The following is an 18,950-nucleotide window of genomic DNA, read 5'->3' as shown; positions in this document are numbered from 1 at the left end:
GAGGCAGAGTGCCCAAACTGCAACTCAAAACCCGCTTATTTATCTCAAAGTGCCAATACGGCAATTTAACCTGAATACTGAGGTTTTAGTTTAGAAAAAACAACTCATACATTAACATCTTTTGTCTTAAAAGAAAAACACAACAGAGATTTCAATGATATAAACAACTTTTATTTTATAAACAACTTTTTATTGAAAGTAAACATTTGCATTGGGCATGCTTTTGAACAATTAATGTGATTTTTGCTGATGTGTGCATGCTGATAATTTGTCTATACTTGGCTCAAACTTTGCAAGTTTGAGAGCAACACATGCGGCACTCAGGTCATCTGTTAGTCTCTTTCTTGTGTCAGAGTTAATATAATTCAAAGCTGAAAACAGCTGCTCACAAACATAAGATGACCCAAACAAAGAAAGGAAAGCTATCCCAACAAGGAAAGGAAAGCTGTCCCAATTGAATTACGATTATTTGGCAGAGAATTCCACACTTTAAGGTTTTCATTTTCAGAACTAACTGTGCTCTCCTTTGTCATCCCTTCTATCTTCTCAAGTGTTTCACGCAAGTCATAGAATTTATTTTTCCAGATAGAGCTTTCTTGAAATTCCAATAGCTCCATTTCCAGATTTTCTAAATTTAACCACTGTAAGCAGGAAAGATCAAGTTCTTCAAATTTGGCTTTATCTGGATAAGTAAGAAAAGACAGTGTTGCCTCCATCTCATGGAACTGTAAAAATCTTTTACTAAAATTCACCTTTGCAGCTGCTACAATGCTAGAAAATTCCTTGTAGATTTCCTGATGGCTTGTAAGATTGTCTGCAAATGTAGAATTTTCGAAATGCATTGCAGGCTGAGAGGGGAAACCGTGGGCTCTAGCCAGCCTTACAACCACCCAATAACCAATAAACACACAACAAACTTATCTGTGGGTAAAATAACTTTGACCAACAAATATTGAAATCAGCGGTGGAATACAAACAGCAAGAAAAGCAACCAGCCCGGCCGAGGCTAAACACCACGGAGAAGAGGGAGGGGAATACGCATGGGTATCAAGTGAGGAAAATATCCCATACAAAACCACAGGGTGGCAGTGATGAGCAGTATATCAAACATATATTTCAGTCATAGTATATAGTACATCAAACATCGAAGCACATTCTTTCCACATAACTCATAAGGCAGTTGCAGTGTTAGAATTCATAGGAAATATTCCCAAGAAAGTCTCTTATGCAGAATTGTTCCAGTGGAAAAGTATACCACAGTACTCTAGTTAAGAAAAGGAATGACAAGAATGTCTGGAATCCAGTACAGTACCCATAGGTGAAAGCAAAAAACGTATGCGCGCTGATGGACGTTTTTAACTCAGCAAGTCTTCTTCAGTGAAAATGAATGAAGAAGAAGAAGAGGAGGAGGAGGAGGAGTTTGGATTTATATCCCCCCTTTCTCTCCTGTAGGAAACTCAAAGGGGCTTACAATCTCCTTGTCCTTCCCCCCTCACAACAAACACCCTGTGAGGTGGGTGGGGCTGAGAGAGCTCCAAGAAGCTGTGACTAGCCCAAGGTCACCCAACTGGCGTGTGTGGGAGTGTACAGGCTAATCTGAATTCCCCAGATAAGCCTCCACAACTCAAGCGGCAGAGCTGGGAATCAAACCCAGTTCCTCCAGATCAGATTACACCTGCTCTTAGCCACTGCTCTTAGCCACTACGCCACTGCTGCTCCAGAAAACACATGTGATACTGGGTGGTAGTGGGCCAGAACCAAAGGAACCAGAAATGGCTCTTTTAGGAGTTGCCTAAACTTAGGGACAAGTTGATGATAATCCCCAATGGGAGCTGCACTGTATTTTGTCCGCCTTGACCAATGAAGACAGGCATGGGCAGTGACGTAGGTATAGATTTTTAGGGGGGATTCTGGGGGTGAGGCCACACCCCCACCCACCCTGGGGGCGTGGCCACGCCTCCCCAAACCCCACCCCTGGTCTCAGTGCTTATAAAAGCAGCTCTCCGAGGCAAGGGATGGCAGACTTCCCTGCCCCCCAGGCCCCCCCCCCACCACTAGCTGGGCTCCCAGCTGGCAGCTGGCAGTCCCTTCTCCTTCCCCTCCGGCCAGAGGGGTCCCTAGGGAAAATGGAGCCCAGTGCAAAATCTGAGGTTTGCACCCCCTCCCCATGGGTGGCCACTGTGATGCTGGAATCCACCCCCAAACAGCATCACTTTCAGTGGTGTTTCAACTAGGGAGCCCAGATTCTCCTTTTAAATCTACCTTAAAGGGAGAATCTGGGGTCCCCAGTTAAAACAACATTGAAAGTGATGCTGTTTGGGGGTGGATTCTCCCCCACCCTGAGAAACAGCATCACTTTCAGTGTTTAACCTGGGGACCTCAGATTCTCCCTTTAAATCCATGCCGAAGGAGGTGGATTTAAAAAAAGAATCTGGGAAAATTTGAGGGGGTGCCTGCTGTCAGAGGTACAGTTGTTAAGCTACCAGCACCAAACTTTCAGGGTATCTTTAGGAGACTCTTCTGATGATACCACCCAGGTTTGGTGAAGTTTGATTCAGGGGGTCCAAAGTTATGCACCTTCAAAGGTGTAGAACCCATCTTCTATTAGTTCCCTTTGGAAACAATGGGGGACGGGGCACCCCTTTTGGGGGTCCATAACTTTGGATCCCCTGAAGCAACCTTCACCAAACCTGGGTGGTATCAGCAGGAGACTCTCCTGATGATACCACCCAGGTTTAGTGAAGTTTGATTCAGGGGGTCCAAAGATATGGACCCTCAAAAGGGTAGCCCCATCTACTATTAGCTCCCATTGGAAACAATGGGGGATGGGGCACCCCTTTTGCGGGTCCATAACTTTGAATCCCCTGAACCAAACTTCACCAAACTTGGCTCTTATCATCAGGTGTGTCACTTGACGATACCCTGAAACTTTTTGTGCCGCTAGCCTAAAAACTGCGCCCCCTGCAGGCCAAAAACCGAAAACACACTTTAAAATACAAAAAATCCACAAACGGGGTGTGTGTGTGTGTGTGTGTGTGTGTGTGTGTGTGTGTGTGTGTGTGTGTGTGTGTGTGTGTGTGTGTGTCCTTGCATCAGCTGCTGACTATGTGGCAAAGTTGGGATTTGATCATGGGTTTTCCATGTGTACAACAGGGATGCACAGAACTGGTCATTGCAGTGAAATATTCAGGAAGCCTGAAAGGCTCACACCAGAAGCCTTGAAAGGCTCGCACCAGAATTCAGATTTCCACGTGCCATTGCTGGATTAGGGCATTTGTCTCTGAGGAATTTCATGTGCATTCTGGTATGTGCTAGTTTCTAAAGCAGCTGATTGTAAGGTCAAGGATAAATCTGCGAAGTGAATAAAAGCACTGTCTACCTGCAAGAATACTTTGGTATCAAGAGCCCTCCGGGGGTGGGCGGTATATAAAATGAATAAATAATAATAATAATAATAATAATAATAATAATAATAATAATAATAATTTTTTCAAGGATTAGAAGATGGGATTCACAGGATAAGCCTTCAAATGTGGAAACATGAGTAATGGTGCTGTTGATCATCTCTGTTGCTGAAAAGGAACTCCCAAAAGACATGCACTTTCAAATTATTACTTGAGTTTCATGTATTTGGAATCAAGCACTACCAGAAACATGTATTGGTTCTAAGCGGACAGGCTTTTGACTGTTTTTCCTAGTGGCGTAGGAGGTTAAGAGCTCGTGTATCTAATCTGGAGGAACCGGGTTTGATTCCCAGCTCTGCCGCCTGAGCTGTGGAGGCTTATCTGGGGAATTCAGATTAGCCTGTACACTCCCACACACGCCAGCTGGGTGACCTTGGGCTAGTCACAGCTTCTCAGAGCTCTCTCAGCCCCACCTACCTCACAGGGTGTTTGTTGTGAGGGGGGAAGGGCAAGGAGATTGTAAGCCCCTTTGAGTCTCCTGCAGGAGAGAAAGGGGGGATATAAAGCCAAACTCTTCTTCTTCTAGTGGCTGTACCTGGTGGCCTCTGCTGAAAGAAACAACTACCATCATTCATACGTGGGTACCTTTCCCCATATGTCCCCGCTTGGCCTCTGCATTTGGCAGAGGCCAATTTACTGGTGGTCCCGGGCCCCTCTATGATACGGCTGGCCTCCACCCGGGCCAGGGCCTTTAGTTCCCTGGCCCCAGCCTGGTGGAACACTCTCCCTTCAGCCATCCAAGTCCTAGGACAGTTCTGCAGGGCCTGCAAGGTGGAGTTGTTCCGCCGGGCTTTTGGGGAGGTCAGCCGTTGAGGGTGCCATTCCCTGCATCTTATATTCCATCTTAAACGTGTACATTTACTGTTTTGTCCGCCCTTGGTCAGTTGCTGTGTGCTGATGTTGTCATCTGATTTTGTGGAGTTAGGGTTTGTTATGCTAAATTAATAGGAGCAGCAGTGGCGTAGGAGGTTAAGAGCTCATGTATCTAATCTGGAGAAACCGGGTTTGATTCCCAGCTCTGCTGCCTGAGCTGTGGAGGCTTATCTGGGGAATTCAGATTAGCCTGTGCACTCCCACACACGCCAGCTGGGTGACCTTGGGCTAGTCACAGCTTCTCGGAGCTCTCTCAGCCCCACCTACTTCACAGGGTGTTTGTTGTGAGGGGGGAAGGGCAAGGAGATTGTAAGCCCCTTTGAGTCTCCTGCAGGAGAGAAAGGGGGGATATAAATCTAAACTCTTCTTCTTAATTTGAGGTTTTAGTTGGAAATTTTAACTAATTATGTTTTATTTAATCTGTACACCGCCCAGAGCCCTTCGGGGATGCGGCGGTATATTAAATACAACAAATAAATAAATAACTCTGTGGCAAAGTGCTCCACATGGAGTTGCCCTTGGTGACTGGTTGGAATACTGCTGCCCATCTGCTGACGTGCGTTGTGGTAGTAAAAATGCTTTAAAGTACATTCAAACCATTTCCAAGCTTAATTCAAGACGCTGTGGTCACTTTAAAAATTCTTCTGTGATTGGGTTGCCAAACATCAAGAGCGGTGCTTCTACAGGACGCAGTGGCTATTTAACAGAGATGGTGTTTTCTGAGATGACTGTCACTGTCCTCTCCCGTTTAGTTTTAGAGGAAAAACAAGCACTTGAGTAATGTTTTAACAGGCTAATCTTGAAATGGTTGTTCTTCGTTTCTTATCCCTTTTTTTTAAGAGATCAGATTGTTAACTCATTTTATAAAGAAAAAGAAGAGTTTGGCTTTATATCCCCCCCTTTCTCTCCTGCAGGAGACTCAAAGGGGCTTACAATCTCCTTGCCCTTCCCCCCTCACAACAAACACCCTGTGAGGTAGGTGGGGCTGAGGGAGCTCCGAGAAGCTGTGACTAGCCCAAGGTCACCCAGCTGGCGTGTGTGGGAGTGCACAGGCTAATCTGAATTCCCCAGAGAAGCCTCCACAGCTCAGGCGGCAGAGCTGGGAATCAAACCCGGTTCCTCCAGATTAGATACACGAGCTCTTAACCTCCTACGCCACTGCTGCTCAATGCGTTCCCGTCCTCCAGAATCCAGCCTAAGTCTCATTGCTTTTTGCAGCAAAGGGGAGGATGCTGAAATGACTTAACATGCAGCAGGCTCTTCGCGCAGATCATCAGCGCTGCCACTTGGCCGAAGGTTTGTGCCGGACTACATTTCCCAGCCATCTTCGCGCAGACCCTGTTCCGGCTTGCCAGGGCTCAAAGCATTTACATCCTCTTCCCCCCGATTTACCGTTGCCTGCCCTCCAACGAAGCAAAGGCGCTCATTCGCGGACACTGACTTCGCTCTCCAACCTGACGGACGCACCCAGGTTTGCTGAACGAGGAAGCACACGAGGACGAAGCGGCGACCTCCTTTTCCCCCCGACCCGGGTACTTTTCCGTCAAGATGGCGGCGGCCACTGAATGTGTGGCAGGCAAACCTAGCAGTCACGTGGACGAGGCCAGTGCCGTTTCCTCGCGCGCTGTCCTTCCTCAACCCTCTTTTCTCCAGCGTGATCTCTATGGGTCTTCCAGAGCCGCCAGGGGGGGGGGAGGGCACTCCCAGGGAGGGAAAGGGCTGGGGACGCGCTGCGCTCGTGCTGGTCAGGGGGGGACGACGACTGCGGAGTCCCGAAAAGAGCGGGAACAAGCAGGACAAGAGAAGGTTTTTCATGGGCCACCCACCGAAGAGGGGGGCACTTTTACGGTCGTGAGGAGGAAGAGGTCAAGAGGCAGGGGGGGTGCGCTGTAGCAGTCGGAAGACCAGAGGGCCCGGCGGCGGCGGCGCGGCTTCGACGAGCCTCTTTCCGTTGTGGGTTCGCCGAGGTGGGGGAGGGGACGCCAGGCGGGCGGCTTCCAACCACTGCTGCGCAGGCGGCCTCGGAGTGGCACTTTCCCCCAAGCTGCGCTGTTCCTCCTACGGCCGCCTCTTCTGTTTCGCACCCCTCTTGTGTGGAGAAGGGGCTGGAAAAACGGGTCAGATTGGCGGCGGGGGGGGGGGAGGAGGGGAGGAACAGTCTGGGGGGGATGGGCGTGCGTGGCCGACCTCAGGTGGCGCCCACCCAGCGCTGCAGTAAACGGAGGCCCTGCCAGTGAGGGCGGGAGGGCTTCGCCGGGGGGGTTTTTCTACCTCTTTTCGTCCCCCGCCCTCCTTTTTTTCCCTTTTCCACGAACCACGTCAGCTTCAGGTCATGCAAGGAAAAGGGTAACGCGTGAGGAGGGATCTGGGCGGGGTTTTCTCCTTGCCTCTTAGCCGCCTTGGAAAAGAGGAGTCTGGAGGATGTCTGCTGCAGATAAAAGAAGCAAAAGAAGCCCCAAAGGAGGCGAGCATTGTTTCTGCAGCTCTCTGTTCATTCTCTTCATTTCGTGTTGAGTTGAACTTCAGTACTCCGCCCCCCCCCCCCTTCTTTCTTTCTTTTTGCAGGATGGGTCAGGTACACCATGGTCCTGGCTGAGGTAGTAGTTTGTGCTGTTGGTCGGGTTGTGACATTGCCCGCTGTGGAGATAACTGTGCAAGCTACTGCCTTGCTGGTGCTGGTGATGATCAGCTGCGGATGAAGACAATGACGACGGGAATCCCCTTTGTTTTCTCCGGGATCGCTTTAACGGAATGGGATGGCAGCAAATCCTCCTTCTCCTACAACAAAACGAATCCCGCTTTGGCTGTTAAGATGTGTAGCTTTTCTGTTGAATCTGACTTCAGCCTCCTTAACCTCACAGCATTGGGATTTTTATTTATTTATTTTATTTCTTGGATTTCTATACCGCCCCATCCCCGAAGGGCTCTTTCAGCAAATGTGTGTGTGTACTGACTTGGAAATGAATGGTATTTCTAGACTACAAATATTTTATATGTTATATTTCATAGTCACAGACTGAAAAATGCAATGTTTATTATTATTATTATTATTAATTAATTGATTAATTAATTGATTAATTGATTGATTGATTGATTAAATTTATGGGCCGCCTCATCCCCGAAGGGCTCGAGGCGGCTCACAACATGACTGTTTCCAGAACAGTAAATCAATATAACAATATATTATTAAAGTTGTTCGTTTAACTGAAAGAACATATGTATGTTGACATCGCTTTATTATAGGAAGGAAAGCCAGAATTTGTTGCATTTGCTGAACGGTGATTGGACAGCAATAGATACTGGTTTGGTCAATCAAAACTTCTTTATCTTTAGATAAAGCTAGTTAAGTTTAGATGCACTACTGCACTACAGTTGAAGAGAATTTTAGATTGTAACAACATACTAGATATAGGGCTATTTGAATTATAATTTACAATTGGATTCTTTTGTAGGGCAAATTAATAGCTTAAATAAGTTTTAAGTGATTTGAATGCATTTTAGCTACCTTGTGTACCCTCTGTTTCTATAGGGAAACACCACAGTAGTAAAATATAGGAAATAACGCTTCTTGATTTGATAATTTAGGAGATCTTTCACTTTTAATAATAGTGTGTTTTCTATGTCTTTTTGTTGCCATGATGTTTTGTTCCAAGGGTATTTCTAAACAGAGATGGCATAAATTAGTATCGAGTTTTGCAGCTGATTAGTTATTTTATTATCTGGAATAATTTAAATGAATACGTCTTTAAGTATGGAGGCTACTAAAGCAGAGAGAAATATTTCTCAGTAAAAATTCTGCTGCACGTCAGCAAGTTTAGCCCTAGTCAGAGTCATACTAGATGCATTGAAAGGTCTTGTAAAATAGTGTTATTCTAGTGGTAATATTGCTGAGCTGATTGGTTAACTAAAAGGATGGGGGGAAATATTTCAAGCTTTTACAACCCTTTGATAGGAAAAGGTATATAAGTTCTTGTTTCAGTAATAATAAAACGTAAAAAGCATTTAGTACTGTTATTAAATTTAAGTTTTTGTAAAATAGACAACTTATGATTTATAAATAGTACCATATAATGAGACACAGTACATAAGAAGCATTTGACAAATATAATTGAAATTCCCAAACAAAATTATTAGACAGTATGAACACCAGTATTCACTTGTTAAAACTAATTTGATCTGCTTGAAATCAACATGACCAATAGACAGTGGATAATTTCAGTGATGCAGCTGGCCTCCACACGGGCCACGGCCTTTACGGCTCTGGCCCCGGCCTGGTGGAACAGGCTCTTCCCCTCCAGCTGTCCGGGCCCTGCGGGACCTCGGTGAGTTCCTTGCAGGGCCTGTAAGACAGAGCTGTTCCGCCGGGCCTTTGGAGAGGAACCGGCCGCTAATGGTGCCCCCTTTCTGTGGCCCCCGACATCTGGCCCACTTGTCACCTAACGAGACTCGCCATGCCTCCCTTTTTGGGTGGGAGGGACTTTTTCTTATTGGAATGCTGGACGCCACTCTATTTTGTTGAGATTTTTTATATAATTCTTGGAACAAAAATTTGTAATTTTTTATCACTGCTTTTAAACGTTTACCTATTTTATATTGTATCCCTATATGCTGTACACCGCCCAGAGCCCTCCGGGGATGGGGCGGTGTAAAAGCCTAATAAAATAAATAAATAAACTTATTTGTTTTATTTATTTTTATTTCTGAAGGCTCATTCTCCATCCTGGGCAAGGATGACTTGAATATTGCATTTTAGACTTCCTACCTTTTTACCAAACTATGTAAATTTGTTTAGTGTAGGTTAATTTTAATAGATGCCTTTTCACATTAACCGCATTTCATTGGATGTGATGATTAATGTTTAAGCATGTTTAGTTGCCCTGCCTTTCCTGTTAAAACAAATTGAAAATTTGATGATCAATAGGATGATCAAATGGGATGATCAATTAAAGAATTTACAGTAGAATAAATTACAGCTAAGGATGATAGGAGAAGAAATAGCTGTATTGGAAAAGCTGTATTGGGGGCATTTCTGTCACTGGTATATAGCCTTACAGGAAATCAGCCTATTCACATACAAGAAAAGAGTTTATAAGAGGCTAATATAAGTGATTATTTGTTCAGCACACTCATTCTCCTCCAAGGATTAAATTTATAAAAGTTTCAGGTCCACACTTAATTTTCTCAGTAATGTTATTAAAATGACATAACAGATAATAGTGAAATTTCATGGAATTGCTTAAAATAAAATGGTTGCATCTGAAGGATGATTTAAACCTTGTAGTGCATGATCTCATAAGCATTTTCAATAATGCTATCAAACTAGGAATTGGGTGCTTGATTGATCTGTAAAAATCTTGTCAACAAATTGTCTATATTGCTATTCCGGCAAGTTAAACCTGCCTCTTATAATGCAGTACAGCTTGATGTATAATATCATGAGGTATAAAATCATTTGACTATTGTGGGTTCATTATCTGTACTTTCAAGTTCATCAGACTTGCTTGTGGCCATTATGAATAGGATTGGGGGCCTTCTAATATATAACACTCTTTATGTTGCAGAATTTAGAACAGATCTTCTAATCAGATTACCCCACTTCATAGTATCCACCCTAATAAATAAATAATTTTGTCATATTTCTATATGAAGCACTGCTTATTTTACACACAGAGCCTCTTCCTTTCTGTTGCTAAGACCCCAAAAAATCAGGGGCATAATGCCCATTGGGCAAGGTGGGCAGTTGCCCAGGGCACCACCTTGTGGAGGGCATCAAAATGTAGGGTTCGTTTTTGAGTATTTTAAATGGTTTTCCATTTTTGGCCTGCAGGGGGAGCAGTTTTTAGGCTAGTGGCACCAAAATTTCAGCGTATCATCAGGGGACTGTCCTTATGCTACCCCCCAGGTTTGGTGAGGTTTGGTTCAGGGAGTCCAAAGTTATGGACTCCCAAAGGGGGTGCCCCTATCCCCCATTGTTCCCAATGGGAGCTAATAGGAGATGGGGGCTACAGTTTTGAGGGTCCATAACTTTGGCCCCCCTGAACCAAACTGCACCAAACCTGGAGGGTATCATTAGGGCAGTCTCTTGATGAGACCATGAAAGTTTTGAGACTGTGCCTTTAGAAATGTGTCCCCCCAGCCTGCAACCCCCATTGACAGCAATACAGAAAACTCAATGCAGAACCAAGATTCTTGGGCAAATTTCTGGGATGTTCCTGCAGGGAGGACATTCTTGGACGTATCAGCACCACAATTTCAGGGTATCATCTGGAGACTGTCATGATGGCACCCCCAAGGTTGGTTCAGGGGGTTCAGGGGGTCCAAAGTTTGGTTCAGGGGGTCCAAAGTTATGGACCCTCAAAAGGGTAGCCCCCATCTCCTTAGCAAAGAATGGGGGATGGGGCACCCCCTTTGAGGGTCCATAACTTTGGACCACCTAACCCAAACTGCACCAAACTTGGGGGGTCCCATCAGGACAGTTTCCAGATGATACCCTGAAATTTTGGTGCTGATACGTCCAAGAATGTCCTCCCTGCAGGAACATCCCAGAAATTTGCCCAAGAATCTTTGTTCAGCATGGAGTTTTCGGTATTGCTGTCAATGGGAGTTGCAGGCTGGGGGGGGGGGGCACATTTCTGAAGGCACAGTCTCAAAACTTCCAGGGTCTCATCAGGAGACTGCCCTGATGATACCCCCCAGGTTTGGTGCAGTTTGGTTTAGGGGGGCCAAAGTTATGGACCCTCAAAACTGTAGCCCCCATCTCCTATTAGCTCCCATTGGAAACAATGGGGGATAGGGGCACCCCCTTTGATAGTCCATAACTTTGGACTCCTTGAACCAAACCTCACCAAACCTGGGGGGTAGCATAAGGACAGTCTCCTGATGATACGCTGAAATTTTGGTGCTGATATGTCTAAAAATGCACCCCCTGCACGCACCAATGTCCTGGTGCAAAAAAAAATTGGTCGTGGTGGAGTGGCCGTCCATGGGGGGGGGGGCATCAACTCCAACCTGTGTTTCAAGCCCAAGGGCTACCACAGTTTGCCTCGTTACGCCCCTGCAAAAAAATAAGTACTTTGGGTTTGTAATTTAAAAAGAAAGTACCTGATTCTGTCATGTCCAACTAGATATAGCCAGATCATTTCTCCCTCCTCATTGTCCCAATTCACCCATCAGTCCCATCACTGGAACCTCTCTTCTACTATGTTTTCCTATAAAACAAACATTTCTCAGCAGTAGAGCCTGATTCCATTCAACTCCATTCAGAGAGAACAGGTTTACTGTAAAGAGATTCCAGAGGAATTCTCTGAGGAGTTGGGATATAAATAACTTGCAGCACTTTAGATATATGCTGTCATACATCTTGATGGTTTGTGGTTCAGTGGTTATCCTTAGATAAGAAATATTTCTGCCTGCTTTCTCATCATTCATCATGTTCAAGGAGAATGATATTACAATATTTGTGTTTCATCATGGGTGTTTCAGATACGGTTTCTTGCATTTCAGATTGTCAAGAGCTAGCAAGTTCAGGTACATGATGGATTAAAAGTAAACAGTTGTTATGGAGCTGAAATACAGAAACTTTGAAGGTGTTGTAGAACATAGATGAAATTTGAGTACATTAAAATTTGTCCTTTCTAATTGAAATGCTCAGAGCAGGTAACATTTAAAATAATAAAATATGGATGGAGCAAGGGTTGTTGGTTCTGAATGTGCTTCTGTGTGAACAGCGGCTGACTTTTGGATCTTGACACTTGAAGGCAAACTGCTAACTCAGAAATGTATTGGACAAGCCTGTTTTTGGGATCGTTCTATTTCAGTGGACAAGGGGAGGGGGTTCAGTGCTTCCAAACGATCCTACACTTTAAAAGCATACACAAAAGGGATCAGACTAAGTAGTCTGAAGTCTTCATGTGTTCACAGACACTTCTGTAGACAGGCAGTGCGGCTACAGAATGGATATGATGATCAGATGCTGGTTAGAAGATAGCATTATCGACAAGTTACCTGCCTATACTGTGTAGGAACACAAGGAGCAGCAGTGGCGTAGGAGGTTAAGAGCTCGTGTATCTAATCTGGAGGAACCGGGTTTGATTCCCAGCTCTGCCGCCTGAGCTGTGGAGGCTTATCTGGGGAATTCAGATTAGCCTGTACACTCCCACACACGCCAGCTGGGTGACCTTGGGCTAGTCACAGCTTCTCGGAGCTCTCTCAGCCCCACCTACCTCACAGGGTGTTTGTTGTGAGGGGAGAAGGGCAAGGAGATTGTCAGCCCCTTTGAGTCTCCTACAGGAGAGAAAGGGGGGATATACATCCAAACTCTTCTTCTTCTTCTCTGTTGTATGAACAGGAAAGCACTCAAAATGTAGGGTTACTAACTCTAGTTACTGCCTATAGAGGCTTAAAAAAACTTCCAGTTAATTAGTTTCTCCTACCAGCAGAACACACCAGCAGAGCTGACCTCCAAGCATTTCTGCATCATACAAAAGATGCAGCATATTGCTGACTAATATATTTTTGCTAGCACAAGTGGAGCATCTTCACTTTGAAGAATATTCTCTACAGGCCCATCTGTGTGATGAACACAGTGCTCACACAGTCAAAACAGTAACACGGTGAACTGGATGGGAGAATCTTGGGGTTTATAATTATCCATGCAAGCCTTCAAGGTAGAATACGATATATTCCTGCTCTGTTCATACAGAGTGTGGAGGGCTTGCAGATTTTGTAAGAAATGCATATGATGAGCTTTTTAGCATTTGCAATAAATTCATCCTAAGCAATCAAGAAGGTTAGTAGCTCAGATTTGATAGTCTGAGCACACTGTGCATGGAGGATACTGGTTCAAGAGCTGCTAAGAAGATTGTGATTTGCCTACCTACTGGAGCAGACCTCTAGCAACATATTATGCTATCACTATATTACAGCCTAGATAATTCAAAATGCAGTATTTTTGGTCCATAATACCAACACAATAGTTTGAAAGTGATAGATCTTAAGATTTAATTTCATACCAACACCTAAGACAAACTAAGAGCACCCTTTCAACAATATTACTCTATTGCAAATCATGAACAATAAATAGACCAATTTGATTACATAGCTTCATAGCTATGGCACTCGCTCCCAGGAGATTTAACAAGGTTTCGTTCCTTAGCTTCCAGAATCTGTGTAGACTCTAGAACAGTGATGGCGAACCTTTTTGAGGCCGAGTGCCCAAACTGCAACTCAAAACCCATTTATGTATCGCAAAGTGCCAATACGGCGATTTAGCCCGAATACTGAGGTTTTAGTTTAGAAAAAATAACTCATACATTACCATCTTTTGTCTTAAAAGAAAAACACAATGACAGAGCTTTCAATGATATAAACAACTTTTATTTTATAAACAACTTTATATAAACAACTTTTATAAACAACTTTTTATTGAAGGTGAACGTTTGCATTTGGCATGCTTTTGACGAATTAATGTGATTTTTGCTGTTGCATGCATGCTGATAATTTGTCTATGCTTGGCTCAAACTTGGTAAGTTTGAGAGCAACACATGCAGCACTCAGGTCATCTGTCTGTCTGTTTCTTGTGTCAGATTTTATATAATTCAAAGCTGAAAACAGCTGCTCACAAGCATAAGATGACCCAAACAAAGAAAGGAAAGCAATCCCAAGTTCTTTCATTGATTTAAAATTATTTGGCAGAGATTTCCACACTTTGAGGATTTCATTTTCAGAACTAGATGTGTTCTCCTCTGTCATCCCTTCTATCTTCTCCAGTGTTTCACGCAAGTCGTAGAATTTATTTTTCCAGATTGAGCTTTCTTGAAATGCCAACAGCTCCATTTCCAGATTTTCTAAATTTAACCAATTTATGCAGGAAAGATCAAGTTCTTCAAATTTGACTTTATCTGGATAAGTAAGAAAAGACGGTGTTGCCTCCATCTTGCAGAACTGTAAAAATCTTTTACTGAAATTCACCTTTGCATCTGCTACAATGCTGGAAAATTCCTTGTCGATTTCCTGATGGCTTGTAGGATTGTCTGCAAAAGTTGTAGGATTTTCCAAATGCCTTTTCAGTTTTGGAAAATATTTCAGCTGCCCACTTTCAAGATCTCTTTCAAAAACCTGCAGTTTGCTCTCAAATGTTTTGATATCACAAAACATTCTTTCTGCTGTTTTCCCCAACACCTTCTAGCAATTTGTTCAGTATGTTGAAGTGTGCTGTAAAATCTGTGAAAAACGTGAGGTTGGTAAGCCAGGCCATATCAGTGAGTTGTGGAAATTCCTGCCCCTTTTCGCCTAATTTCATCCAAGCAGGCTACAAATCTCTCCAGGACTCGTCCTCTGCTCAGCCACCGGACATTGTTGTACATAAGTAAACAATTATACTGTGCCTGAACCTCCTCAAGCAGTGTTTGAAACTGTCGAGAATTCAGAGCACGGGCCATGATGTAATTGACCATTTTTGTGATGTCTTTGAGGACATCGTCAAGTTTTTTGCTGCTATCCCTGGCACAAAGAGATTCCTGGTGTACAATGCAATGGAACTGGATAACTGGATGTTTTATTTCTTTAACAAAGAACTGTATGAAGCCAGATGTTGCCTCCACCATGGAAGGTGCTCCATCACTAGTGATTGAAACCACTTTTTCCGGTCTGATATTGTGTGACACAAAAGCCTCCATCACAGCATTGTGGATATCAATTCCTTGTGTTCTTTTGGGCAAAGACACCTGTAGAGGAAGAGTTGCCTACTCTCCTTAAACGTGGGTCAGGATTTTGAACGCACACACGACTCAGAGAAAAAAGGATTGCTTCTTTAAAATGTATTTCTGAAGTTTATTGAACTCAGCATCATTCAACAAACTATAGTCAGCTGGCATACTATGCATACAATCAGTTGAATAAAAGCAAATAGAGACAAAATCACTGAACCTACTAAAATCAAAATATAAAACTTATCCATGATTGCTTAGTAGTCATAACAAGAATCAAGCAGGTCTTATAGTCCAAAAGCCAGATTCTATCCAGCATGAAGTAGCATTGTATAGTATCAAGGGTTACAAGCAGGAAAAAGCCAGAAGGAAGGGTACCGCTATTACAATATTGAAAAGCAAAATATAGAGGAATTACATATCAGGTGATCTCAGTGAACCAATCACAAATTGATGCCAATTAATTAAGTCAGTTGGTGTGAGTCCTCATTCTTATCAGGTGTTGTGGTTGAAGGTTTATTGAAGTTTCAACCGTTAGCAAAACTTTGTGCAGCTGGGCCAAGACCTTCAATTAAACGTTACTTGGTACCAGGATGGGAGAGCTGGTGGAAAGCCAAAGATAGGCAATTATTTTCAAGAATTGTTTCATGGAAAACTTAGAACGGCAGGGCTGTGGCCGTGATTTACAAAGTTCACAACAAAATGGCCACGGTTAGGCTAATACAGATACTTTCTCTACAACACTAGTTTCACCAGCTCTTCTCTCATGATGTCACCAGCAGCATAACGCAAAATTACTGCTAGCCTGGTGTGATCAGTCACATCTGTGCTTTCATCCACGCACATGGAGTAACAGACTGCCTTTTGTAAGTCAGTGGTGAGCTGCTGACTAACATCACTTGCCATGCGCTGGACTCGATCTTTCACAGTATTCCTGCTAAGTATCATCTCAGAAAAGCGTTTCAGAATTTTATCCTTGTTTGGGAAATCATGAAAAAGGGAATTGCTCCCAGACAACATGGCCGTTTTGATAATCTCCCCATCAGAGAGGGGCTTACCGTGTTTTGCTAGGCACAGTGAAATTTGAAAGCTGGCAACTGTCAGATGATTTGTTCTGGAATTTGATTGGTTTAATTTGTTTTTTTTAATTATTGATCCTCCTAAGTTGTTTTAAATGGACTTCTATAGGTTTTATAACTTACTGAGTTCCGCAAGGGAGAAAGGTGGCTAATGTTTTAAATAAATAAAATCAGAATAATAGTAAAGGGCTGGAACCAACACCTTGACAAATCCCTCATGGGGCTTTCAGGGCAAGAGGTGGCCTTCCTTGATCTCCCATCCAAGTGCTGACCATGACCTAGCTTCCAAGCTCTGATGAAGAAGAAGAAGAGTTTGGATTTATATCCCCCCTTTCTCTCCTGCAGGAGACTCAAAGGGGCTGACAATCTCCTTGCCCTTCCCCCCTCACAACAAACACCCTGTGAGGTAGGTGGGGCTGAGAGAGCTCCGAGAAGCTGTGACTAGCCCAAGGTCACCCAGCTGGCGTGTGTGGGAGTGCACAGGCTAATCTGAATTCCCCAGATAAGCCTCCACAGCTCAGGCGGCAGAGCTGGGAATCAAACCCGGTTCCTCCAGATTAGATACATGAGCTCTTAACCACTACACCACTGCAGAGGAAGGTGATGCACAGAAGAGAGGTTCATTGAAGAGAGAAGAAAAGTTTGGATTTATATCCCCCCTTTCTCTCCTGCAGGAGACTCAAAGGGGCTGACAATCTCCTTGCCCTTCCCCCCTCACAACAAACACCCTGTGAGGTGGGTGGGGCTGAGAGAGCTCCGAAAAGCTGTGACTAGCCCTTTTATTATAATGGCTTCTTTTCCCCCAGTAAAGTTTCATTTTGGGTTGTGGTCTGGTTTAAATCTGAATTAAATAAAGCAGGTGTTATGGAAGGAACATTCACCCATCTATTTTAAACAAGGATCCCAACTTGAGCTCCCAAATTCTGAGGAGATTACTGATGCTTTCTGCTGTTTTGCCTTTATCCCAGAGATCTGTTTTTTTCCTTTTAACTTAATCCCACTGCTAGCAATTGGGAATTTAAAGTTGAATATATATTTAACATTCACTTCTCCCTTCCTTCCACCAGGAAGTGGGGAAAAAATTATTAAACAGGGAAAGGCAAGTGGTCGGATTTGAGAGCACTCTTGGGGTGAAGCCGTGGAAATGCCACCAGCTCGTACCCAGGAGGAGTAAAAATTCAGACATTTGTGGCTGCATATCAGCAACGCCAATCAAACCTGGGCTAGTAGAGAGGGCGGGTTGATAATAGATAGATAGATATTTATTATTACGGCCTTTTGGCCAGCCAAAGGCGGGTTGATAATAATAAATAGAGAATGACCGACACTGATTGGCTGGCAGCCTTCTGAGCCCATCGGCGAATACATTTCCGCCTCTAGTAGGCTTCGAGTTGCCCACAGCAACTGCCAATGAAAAGCAGGAAAGGCGATGAAACGTAAGGGCTGATTGGTGAAGCGGAGGAATACCGAACTAGAAACTTTGCTATGATTGGGTACCATGCTAGCAGGGGTAGGGCAAAGATTTGTAGTTTTGGATGGGCCGCCCTGGGGTTCACGTACGAGGTAGGAAACAACTCATTGAATCGTTTGGGGTTTTATGGGAGTGAAGGGGTGTTGCTTTCCACAGATTTTCTGCTCCTGCGGAGGCGTTGCTGTCCATTGCAAATCTGTCAGAAACACTTTTATTTGCAAAGTGTTCTCCAGTTAATTGGTATTGTGTTTTCTATCATGCACAACAACCCTGTGAGGTAGTGTGGTCACGTTCACTCTTTCCCATTCCTGTTTGGACTTCTTCTGTGTCTTTAAGAGTTGTGTTGCAAGGAGGGCTTAATTTTCTATTTAAAAAAAACCTTAAAGCGTTTATAGCTGGGAATAATGAAGCAGAATCCAGAAGCTATGGGTTTTTCCCCGCAATTGCTGCATCGATGGAGAAGCTGCTTTGCTAACTTGTCTTCTTAAAATGCAGCTGTTCAATTGGATTGAAATACCTAATAGGTGCTTCCCTTCCTAGGCAAATATGCAATGCTCAGGGGATATACTATAAGGAATGACAGGATTGCCCATTGGAAACAATGGGGGAGGATGGAAGACTCATTTGAAATACTGGGAACCAGGAATGCCATGTTGGATTAAATGTTCCAGGGGGCATCTTGATGATTCATTATGATAGCTTGGCCATAACTCTGTAGACCCCCAGAACCCCAGAATGCCCCATAAATGAGTGAAATGGTCCTGCACTCATGTTTATTGATGCTTCTTCTTTATTCCCAGGATGCCTGGCAGAGTGTTTGGAGTGGGGCGAGGAGTATTCATCTTAGCAGTGCTCTGGGTATTGGCCTTGCTGCTTTGCTTGTTGCTATCCAGAGCTTCTGGACTCGCGAGGTTTTCAATTATTCTGGTTTTCTTGGCTGCTGTGATCATCATGTTGGTCCTACTGCTTTTTCCACGGGCAGGCGAGTTCCCCGAACCTGCTACAGAAGTGAAGATTGTGGACACTTTCTATATCGGCCGTTACGTTCTGCTCTCCCTTTTAGCCACCATTTTCCTTGGCTGTTTGTTCTTGGTTTTGGTTCACCACGTCATGCAACCAGTGTATGCCAAGCCAATGCACTGAAAGGACAGGCAAGCAATTCAACAGCATTGCTCTGGCCGGGAAGAAAATGGAACAGGAAAGTCCTAATCAGAGTCATGCCCGTCTAATCCCAGTGACGTCAAATGGACGGGGAAAAGGATAACGCTGCTTAGAATTGCACTATAATGTATATTAAGTTGCTTAAACCGGCAAGCTTTGTGATATTGTTGGTTTTATAAATAATTTTTTTACTTCA

At 44.0% G+C, this 18,950-nt stretch overlaps 2 protein-coding genes across 7 annotated transcripts in view; one reads left to right on the top strand and one right to left on the bottom strand.

Moving 5' to 3' along the window:
- The window catches only part of LOC125434801, an 18,346-nt gene extending 12,530 nt beyond the window's left edge, over positions 1-5,816 (bottom strand). Inside the window, exon 1 of the mRNA XM_048500532.1 lies at positions 5,730-5,816. Within this exon, the coding sequence (XP_048356489.1) occupies positions 5,730-5,764 (35 nt within the window). The 5' untranslated portion in view covers positions 5,765-5,816. The remainder of the gene's footprint in view (positions 1-5,729) is intronic.
- LOC125434802 (transmembrane protein 218-like) lies at positions 5,662-18,950 on the top strand. Of its 6 annotated transcripts, none has more exons than XR_007244829.1 (2): positions 5,662-5,869; positions 6,903-8,687. XR_007244829.1 is itself a non-coding variant. In XM_048500536.1 (2 exons), the coding sequence occupies exon 2, from the start codon at positions 18,395-18,397 to the stop codon at positions 18,734-18,736; it is 342 nt and encodes a 113-aa protein (XP_048356493.1). In that variant the 5' UTR covers positions 5,670-5,939; position 18,394; the 3' UTR covers positions 18,737-18,950. The 6 variants fall into 6 exon arrangements, 5 of the variants coding, with proteins under 5 accessions (XP_048356493.1, XP_048356491.1, XP_048356494.1 ...); XM_048500536.1 differs by lacking the exon at positions 6,903-8,687 and adding an exon at positions 18,394-18,950 and having other exon boundaries at positions 5,670-5,939; XM_048500534.1 differs by lacking the exon at positions 6,903-8,687 and adding an exon at positions 18,394-18,950 and having other exon boundaries at positions 5,671-5,869.

The sequence above is a fragment of the Sphaerodactylus townsendi genome, linkage group LG06 (genome assembly GCF_021028975.2).
Source record: "Sphaerodactylus townsendi isolate TG3544 linkage group LG06, MPM_Stown_v2.3, whole genome shotgun sequence".
In the NCBI taxonomy this organism is placed as follows: domain Eukaryota; kingdom Metazoa; phylum Chordata; class Lepidosauria; order Squamata; family Sphaerodactylidae; genus Sphaerodactylus; species Sphaerodactylus townsendi.
This window is presented reverse-complemented; position numbering and strand designations above follow the sequence as displayed.

What these genes read in the sequence shown, in the direction of transcription:
- LOC125434802 (XM_048500533.1), top strand. Translation starts at nt 17,621, where the DNA reads ATGCTAGCAGGGGTAGGGCAAAGATTTGTAGTTTTGGATGGGCCGCCC. An exon ending in CCCTGGGGTTCACGTACGAG is followed by an intron (nt 17,686 to 18,393) that starts GTAGGAAACAAC and finishes CTTTATTCCCAG; the next exon opens with GATGCCTGGCAGAGTGTTTG.